This window comes from Sparus aurata, chromosome 19 (genome assembly GCF_900880675.1).
Source record: "Sparus aurata chromosome 19, fSpaAur1.1, whole genome shotgun sequence".
Taxonomy (NCBI): domain Eukaryota; kingdom Metazoa; phylum Chordata; class Actinopteri; order Spariformes; family Sparidae; genus Sparus; species Sparus aurata.
In genome coordinates, this window is record NC_044205.1 from 23,238,814 (window position 1) to 23,248,277 (window position 9,464).

The window sequence follows — 9,464 nt, forward strand, 5'->3', positions numbered from 1 at the left end:
AATTATTCATGGCCACAGATCTGAGCGAGCGAGGCTTCACATGAGTGAATGGTGAGGGCGCCCGGACTGACAGTTTTTCCCTGTCGACCCCGGCTCAAACTGTGGAAGTAGGGCTCTTCACCGCCCGCCCACACACACACACACACACACACACACACACATACATACATATACTTACAGGCTATAATTAAAGCAGTACGCTCGAGACACATTGGAGAGCGTTTCAGATCCGTATGGACCGATGTGAGTCCGACCGTGAAGTGCTGGCTGGAGAGTCGCGCGAAGGGGTTTTTCTTTCACAAGGACGCAGGAAACGCCAACAGAAATCAATGTTATTGCAAAGATTTAGATATTCTTTATTTATTTAGTGCATATATGTATAAAATGGTCAACCAACTGTCTAAAACTCAAAGATGTTCCTTTTAAAATGATTTCACACATCAAGCTAGAACCCATAAATGGTGTTTTTGCTTGAAGGTGATTAAAAATGCTTATTTCTTTATTTCTTTTTGTATATTTCTGTAATCTATTCATCAACTGATCGTTCCCATCTGCGAAATGATCCTCGTCAAAGTTCCTGGTGTTGTCACGTGGACGAAACTTTCCATCGACTTGGGTTTTGAGTCATCGGGTTTTTCTTTTGTTGAAGCATTTAAACTCAAACATTTAATTACAGTCATTTTACACTGTGTTCAGACGTCCTCTAACTGCCTCCAGGGGCTTTGAAAACGCCCACATTATTCCCCATATTTTCTCAGAAGTGTGAGCCGCATGCTGCTCCTTACAATTCCTCAAGTTCGAGTGTTCGCGTGGGTTCAGCGGGGCAGCGGGGCAGCGTGGCGGTGGTTCTGACCATGCTTGTCTTTATATGCGACATTTATTCGCCAGTAGCTGGCCGAGCCTCTGTATCCTTGATGAAAGATTGGAGGCCTCGCTAATAGAGGGCATTATTTTTCAGAGACATTGTGGGAAAGATGTATTTGTTTCCCTGAAGGTCACATTGATCACAGATGGTGATAACGTACCGCAAAGGCTGTTTCGCAGGTCGGACGTAACCGCCGTTGTTGAGCGTCGGTGCACCAGCAATGACCTTTTAGAGGAGACTAAAGACAACCCGTGTGCTCAGTTTGTAATATTGTACCCATGATCTTAACTCCCCCTCTCTCCTTCGCAGATAGAGAACCACGTATCGGATATCGACAACTGAGATCAGGTAAGAGCTCTGGATTTATCGGTCCACCCAAGTTGTTACAAAGATGGCGCAAAAAGTCCTGCAGCCTCTCGCAGCCAGTCCTCATTAATGGCCTTGCATCCGGTCCTCGTTAACAGCCGCGAGCGCTGAACCGCGTCGCGAGCGTCTCTAAACATCCGTTAATCATCGCCTAAGTCATAAGCTCCATGACATTTGGAAGACCAGCTCCACTGAAGGGCGGCTAATGCCGAATCCAACAGAGGGAGCAATAATGGCATTCCAATGGGCCAGAACTGCCCATAAACAGCATTCATCTAATTGAATTGTGTGGAAGGGGGTATGAACGGCGAGGCCCAAGGTAAAGAGTTTCCTGCCTCTCGCCTCTCAGGGTTGTGGGTAATGATGCGGCCACATCATCAGTTGGCTCGGTGCTGGCTGGCTCCTCATAGCGGGGGTGCTTAGCTGTGGTTATCAGTCGCAGACTGTTGATGAAACGCCGAGTTAATCTCTGCCACGGTCCCCCTCTTTTTGCTCCTGGGTGAGCAGAGGAAATCCAAAAAGTGGCTCAGTTCAGTGGAGACTGTAAAGCAATCAATCTGGCACCTGATTCCGATTTAGTTTTTTTCCTCTTTAAATTAGTTTCCGTCTACTTTTAGTGGGCAAAACTGAAAACATCTCAGTCTAGTTTTCACCAGCGAAATGTTATTTATATTCATGTTTTTTTAATGCTTTAGCCTTTTAAGCTTTTTTGGGCCGACACCATCTTTAATGCGTGCAGTTACCAGGGTTAGAGCTGGTTAGGCTTTCACAAGGTCGCCTGACAATGCACAATTTCTCTGTTTCCTATCTTTCTCCGCCGTTCCCTGTGTTAATAGAATCATTCTCCCAAACGTCTCATTCGTTCGTAAACTCTGGCTGTCGGTGTGATTGGCAGCACTGCAGCTACCTGCAGCGTGATCGTTCAGAAGCTGCATTCACTTAATTGTTCCATAAATATTATACAAAGAGTAAAACCCGACAAGGTGTCTGTTAAGGCCAGTCATTCCTGATGATGGACACCTTGAAAGGCATGATGTTTTTTCTTATAATAAATCAAAATAGAAAGTTTTTCACTGGTTTTTCCCTGGCAACACCAAAGGGTCTGACTTATACCTGGAACAATCATTTACAATCCCATAAGGTTCCTATGCCAAGGAAACATTAAAGTCCTTGGTTTCGGTTCAATTATGTCACGGCTAGAAAGTCACCAACTAAAACTTTTCTCACAGTTGTTGTCGACTAAATTAACACTTTCTCCAAAGTCTACTGGCAAAAATGTTTCAGTGCTAACACCGCACCTCCTCCCCCTCCATCTCCCCGTGCAGATGTCTGGTGCACCACTTCCAGCCGCCTCTCAAGGAACCATGTTACACTTCAGTTTTCCATTTCCTTCCCATATATATCTGCCTTCTAAAAAATTTTCTATCAGTGGCCAATTCACAACACCTCCTCGCAGAACATACATTTAAAAAAAAAAAAAAAAAACGCTGAAAATCCCACTCGAGGTGGTGGAGAATATGCGGATGTTTTGCTCGCAGGCCTACCGCGGATAGAAAATCAGTGTGAGAAGAACCTCAATAAGTCATGTCCGGAAGGATTAGGGAGGCAGCTCCAGTTACCGGCAAAATATTTCTGCACTTCCCGAGATATTTCTGAGGCCATTCAGAAAACGGACAAGCTTTGAAAAAAAAAATATTCAGGCTAATCCTCATCAGATTTACGGCATTATAAATAGCTAGCATTTTCTGGGGAGGAAACGCAGTCCTATAATGTGTTTTCATCAGTTTTTTTTCTCCTTTATCGCTTCAGGATGAGGCGGCAGACACCCCCGGTCGGTGGTATTAGAATTCATCATCACCTTCAAGAGGCAGAAAAAAGGATCTCTGAGGGATCAAGCCACCCATTCTTGGACTGTAAGTTGTGTTAAAGAGACGCCCGGATCACATTTAGATGCCAAAACTGTGCAGCAAAAAACAAGAAATGTGATGTGCTCTCTCTAAAGAAAAATGTATGCGAGACCCATTTTATTGCGTCGGCCCGAGTTTGCCTCATGGATATTTCTGTGCAATTTATGTTCCCGAAAACTGACGGTTTAATGCGCTAATCCCGTTCCCCCGCAAAAATAAAAAGACAGAAGGGAAGGAAATGAGTTTTATTTGGATTTTACAAACTGAATCGCGTCAAAAGAAGGGAACACGTTGATCGATTGTTGCTGCTTTTATGAAATGTGTTTCTTGCGCTGTAATTTCACAAAACTGATTTTTCCAATTAATTTACATGTTGTTGCTCCAAAATCGAATGAAATAAAAATGACAGACGGAAAAACAATCCGCGACCACATTGTGATGTTCAGGAAAAAGAATGCGACATCGTTTTGCCGTCTGCTTTTTTCGGATTTGCCTCGTACGCTAAGCCAATAGCTGTGGGCATAACTTTATCCAGCTTTATCCATTTATCACACAAATGCCCTGTGGGGCTGTTCCATCATATAGTCCTTCTCCTGCCAAGTTTAGGAAGCAGAAAGAGCTTCCTGTGGTAGAGAGCCAACACTGGCACAGGCCTCCTGCCAGGGAGCAGTGCCCTAATGTCTCAATGCACTGCTCCCCCGCTCAGCCTGCGCATCCCAACATGGACCGCCGCTGTTCAGGAGCCAACGCCCTTTTTATCTTTCCCCTCTACAATCTCCCTCTGCATCCTGCATCGACTCTGTCCTATGGAGGCGAGGGAGCTCGGACAGTTTTTTTGGGGGAAAACCGCGGAATCTGTATCGTTCTAAATTATAAATCGAGAGGCTTTGATATCGTCCAAGTAGGATGTAGTAATCTAACAGATATAATGGCTGCTGCTGCCTTTAAACAACCTACATAAGTGACAGGATGATACCAAACAGCATCCGGCGTCACTCTTTAAATGAAACACCCATAAAAGGTTGATATTAAGGGGAAGTACAAACAGTGGTCAGATGAAGCTGAACTGCCAGGCATTGAATGTTCAATCCGCTCATTTGGTGCAGTTTACAGACAGAATTATGATTTCTACCTAGCGAGATTGTTGTTTTCCCGCCACGTGGAGCCGCTCACCCGCAAACTGCGGCTCGCGCTTCAACTGAGCGATTTATAATTAACCCGATTTTAAATCAACTTCCACTGGCCGAATGATGTCACCAGTCGCTAGATGTCAGCATGTTCTACTGTTAATTATTCACATCATGTTTTGTTCTAATAGGTTTACAGATTTAATTTACTCCAAACAATGACAAAGGCATGTTTGTTGTCTCAAGCTTTCAGTTTCTCTTCACAGCCGAACTCAGGAGGAGGGAGCTCATTTGCAGCAGGTGTTCCAGCTGACATGCTGTTAGCATCAATTAGGCTGATAATGTAGTCCTGTAAAAGCCTCTCGGCCACTATTCAGAAGAGATTATTAGTGCTAATTTTGGGAATGTTGACGCCTAATTCATGTCTCTGAACAATTAGCCGGTAACGCCAGGCGGATTTTGGCAGGTGAGACAGGAAATAGCAAAGACATTGAGGGGTACTTAAGCGTAAACTGCGGGAGGTAGCATGGCTAACGGGCTAACAACAATTTATCAAGTTTATAATGTATACAGCTTCATATCAATTACTTTACAATCATTAATCTCTATCACTGTCCAGGGCTTGAGACAGCATCCCGGGGACGATTGAAAATGCGCCTGCAATAATCTCAGACTGTCCTCGGGATGCCCAAGGACTTAGTATGTGTAGCTAGGCTATCATTTAGCAAATGTTTCCTCGTGCTGTTACTATAGTTTTATCACTGGATGACAACTCAGCATGACCCTATTAAAAATGTACGAATGCCGTAATGCCGTGAACTCACTAACAGAAAAAATGCTATGTTAAAGACAATAAATCCGGGTGGAAATCGGGAGAAGGAGAGCTGGTTAGCGAGCTAGCAGCTGGTAGGCAGCAGAGTCCTGCAGTGTGCTGAGCCATTAGCTTACAGCTAAGAAGGCTAATAGACCTAACAGAGCAAACAGCAAACAGAGCTAAATGCACAGCTGGAACGAGGGTTTCTGTTACGCGGAAAATGAAGCGTTAATCGTTAAACAACTTGCACCTTAGAGCGCCTGGAAGCGTCAGTGTTAGTTCAATCCAACTGAGCTCTTCCTAGTTTCCTTCAGTTCGAACTCAGAAGCATCAATCTCCAGTGTAACCACAGTAAAACTCCTCCTGAGGGTGTTTTTTTTTTAAGTAGAAGTGAAAGCGTGACAGCAAACAAACACCGTGTCACTGAGATGACTTTATTCTTACTGAGTATCAAGAGAGGTCCTGCATTTATGTAAATGTGACATCGAGCAGAATATAGAAAAATACAAAAAGGCCCGCTTTAGGTTTGGGTTTTCTGTTTTGGACCACTGTGAAAACGCCTTAGACAAGTCTCAATCTTAAGTAACAAAAACATAATTATTCTTAGAATCAGGTGATGATACACCCAACAAAAACATAATTATGATTATTTTAGTCCATTTCCACCCCTATTGCACACAGTAGACATTTAAAGCCCTCGCTGTGTCTCGTCAAGCAGATCATTGTGGTTTTATTTGCACATCATCGAGATATGTTGTAGCCAGTCCAGTCCAGTGCAATCTAATATAAGTTCATTTGCAACACTGTCAGCATTGTTAAGAAATCCAGCAGCTATGTTTTGTTTTTTTGTGGGTTGTTCTTCAGAAGAAAATGCCCTAATTACTCCGGGGAATCAACACGCGCCTCCGAAATTTCTCGCTGTATTATTTGACCTTGGGTTGAACACGGCGCCCGTGAAAACTGTGGATTACAAATCTGAACAACGGTGTTTTGTATAGATAAACACCTCATCTCTTGTTAAACACAGAAATTGAAAAAAAAAAAAGAATATATTGTTTTTCGTGAACGGACCCTTTAAGCAGAGAATTCATTATGTTGCACAATGTGACGAACACAACAGTGAACCCTGGCAGCGCCGCCTGAAAAAAATACATGAAATAAAATGTCTGTCCCGCAGCTCTTTTCAAAAATTAAGTGTCTGGTGAATGATGATAATGTGTAATATTTAGCACTATTTTTGTATCCAAAAAAAAGAAAAAAACATGTCTAAGGGAAATGGCTCTGCTACATGTTTATCTTTTTTGCTGGTAGCCTGTTATTTAATGAACAGTTTGGTGATGTGTCAAATCTTTTTGCAGAAATACTAAAAAAAAAAAACAAGGGACAACCTCATTGCTTTTAACTGTTGTAATTTATCTGGGTCACTTTAAAAACATTTCTGGCTTTCTCAACGCTCCCTTTTTTTAGTTTGCCCTGTAAATAGTCCTTTATCATGTTTATTTCAAGTATTGATAGGCTGAAAGAAGAATTTTACTAAGTTTAAAAATAACACTGAGATGATATACTGACAGTTTGTTGGGATCGCTGGGATCATGGGGCTTGTAGAGACGTGTAACTGACAACTGTTGTATAGAAATGTACATTTTTTTGTAAAGATATTTTTATCAAAAGGCATGTTTACTGTAACTTTGTATTTTCAGTTCATGTATAAAAAAAAGAAGTATATTCCAACTGTTGTAAGGCAAAAAAAATTAAAAAAAAACCTCATTGTCATTGTAGATAACTATTTGTGTTCTTCTCAGTCAATAAAATATTTGTGTCATATTTAACTAGTCAAATGTTTCAATGATCAACACTTTATTTTACAAATAAATATGAACTGAAGGACAAAGAGACCTTTTGGCTTTATTGGACATAAATACAGACAGTGTGATTGCAGCTCACAGAGTTTACGGACGCCACGTAAAAAATACATTCGCCCCATCTTCCATCACCGCAGACTGCTCATTTAATCATGATTTATATCATTAATTATGCAGCCTGTGTGCCACCGCCGCCATCAGAATGACACTTTAACAAGTGGCACAGCTTTAGTGTTTGAACACTTGTCAAATTAATGTCAGTCAACAGAAAACTGGACACCATAACGGCAGCTTGTCATCTCGCGTTTCACTAATGGCATCGGTCTCGCCTGCCCTGCCAGTCCGATATCGCCGCGCGCCTAATACGATCTGACCGCAGCCGAACGTCCACCTGTGGCAGGTCATTTTACACCTGACTCGTAACCGTAGGTGATGATAAGAACGTGGCAACCAGGTCGTGACGGTCATTTCCAATCTGAAATATATGTGTCTGGAGTTTACAATAGAAGATTGCAGTCTGCCTGTCAGCAGACTGCAATTAGCATTTTGAATCGTTCCGACACATTGATTATTGTGCTGATTTCAATTAACCTGCGTTGTCCCCGATAGTTAAACGAATAAAGTAAATAAAAGGATCCAGAAAAACAGAATGACATGCTCAAATTTCTACCAAAATGTGTTAAAGGCACAGTATGTTATTTCTGCCACTCAATGAAGAACAAAAAACAGAAGTAGAGTGAGATCATGGGAGGCTTTATTATTAAACAACCACCTATCTGATAAAAATCTGTCTGATGTGACTCACAGAATGTTCACAGATGGGATAATGTTTTAAAGTTTTACTCACGTTACGTTGAGTCACATTCGCTGACTTCCTTCTTCACTCTCTGACTCACTCTGGGAAGCTACAACGACAGGCAACCAAATGAAAACGCACCTTTACCTTGATTAAAACAATATATGCGTCTGGGCTCTCCCTTGTTGGAAAAGTTTGGTGCTGATATTGGGACAGTTTAATGCATAAATGTTATATATTATGCCTTGAAGTATACGATGAACTACAGCGAAGAAAAGGTCAGAATATATGAAATCATATCAGGAAAACAGCCTGTTTACAAGGGAAGATTCTTCATGGCAGAGATATTTTTTCTCACTTAGATTTAAACTTAATGAAACTCCCTGTCTGCTGCAAACTATGCATTATTTATGATAAACTGACAGATTAAGTGCTCCTTTATGGGTTGAGAAATTCGTCTGATTTCTTAAAGGCCCTGGAGTCGTTCATTGGTATTCAGCTCCTTGCTGTGAGTGATGGGATCCAACATAAACACCCTGTTTTTTCACCGTTGTTTTTATTGATTAGAAAGTGGGCGTGGCTCTGTTGGAAAGGGTGATGTCACACACTTCTATACGCCAATTAGGATTAAGCAACATTCGGATCAGCCTCTGATGGCAGTTGCTGGGTTATTTGGTTATTGCCAATCAAATCTGATTAACACACCCACACTGTGTAAATAAAACTGATTATAAGCTCATTTAATTATGAATTTTCACTGTTATAACACCAAACTTAAAGGTTCCTCCATGTTCTCGTGCATAGAAAATCTCTAGAGAGTTAAAAAGCCCAAACAGAAACTCCTCTCTCCCACAGAAAACATTGCTCCTCAAACGCTTCGTCAGGCAACATCACACCACGTCATGACATCACACATCTGCATAATTTATGCATGGTGGTTAGTTTGGCACTTAGGAATTGATCTAGAACAGCTGATCTGTTGTTGTTAGCGATGCTGGGTCAGGCATGCGTGAGCTGACCAATCAGAGAAGACTGGGTATTCAGGAGGGAGTTGGGCCTTAAAGAGACAGGAACTAAAACAGAGCGTTTCAGACAGAAGGGGGATACAGAGCTGCAGCACTGTCTGAGAAAACTGATGAAGCATGTCTTCTTTGAGATATGTCATCAAGTTTACAGGGGTTTTAAATGAAATAAACCATTTTAAAACCATGAAGTAGCATAGTTTTAAAGTTTTGCAAACCTTCCATTGCTCTAGTTGTGCATCTTTCCCTTCTGTTCTATAGCTATGGCTGAAAACTGACTTCTTCTAAACACATACCCGTTCCAACATTTCGGACAGTTCAACCAGCATGAGGGAAAAACTTCTCCTTGACAGAGGTAAAGACAATAAGGTGAGCGTTCTATTGATCCGTGGGAGGAAATATTGTTTTTGGACGGCGCCTTTACACGAAGGTTAGAGCTCAGGATCAGCTCCAACACAGAGGCGCTGAGTAATCGCTGTCATACCCAAGGACACTTAGGCAGGACGTGTGGGAATTGTACTTGCGTCCTCTGGTCGAGCAGTAAGTCTCCAAACTCATTACACTTAACCCTCAGTTAGATTAAGAAACAGGTCCAGTTCTCGTTCCTCTCTTGGGGACCCACAACGTGATTTAAAGAACCGACGATGACCCCGGCTTGACCTTGTTTATGTGGCGAGTCTGAACTAAGCTGTGCAAAACTCAGCA

At 42.1% G+C, this 9,464-nt stretch overlaps 1 protein-coding gene across 7 annotated transcripts in view; it reads left to right on the forward strand.

Moving 5' to 3' along the window:
• Positions 1-6,970, forward strand: part of ralyl (RALY RNA binding protein like) — a 122,600-nt gene extending 115,630 nt beyond the window's left edge. For all 7 annotated transcript variants that reach the window (XM_030397564.1, XM_030397560.1, XM_030397566.1 and 4 more), the window contains 2 exons: positions 1,175-1,213; positions 3,041-6,970. In XM_030397564.1, the coding sequence (XP_030253424.1) occupies positions 1,175-1,207 (33 nt within the window). In that variant the 3' untranslated portion in view covers positions 1,208-1,213; positions 3,041-6,970. The remainder of the gene's footprint in view (positions 1-1,174; positions 1,214-3,040) is intronic.
• Positions 6,971-9,464: the final 2,494 nt, after the last annotated feature.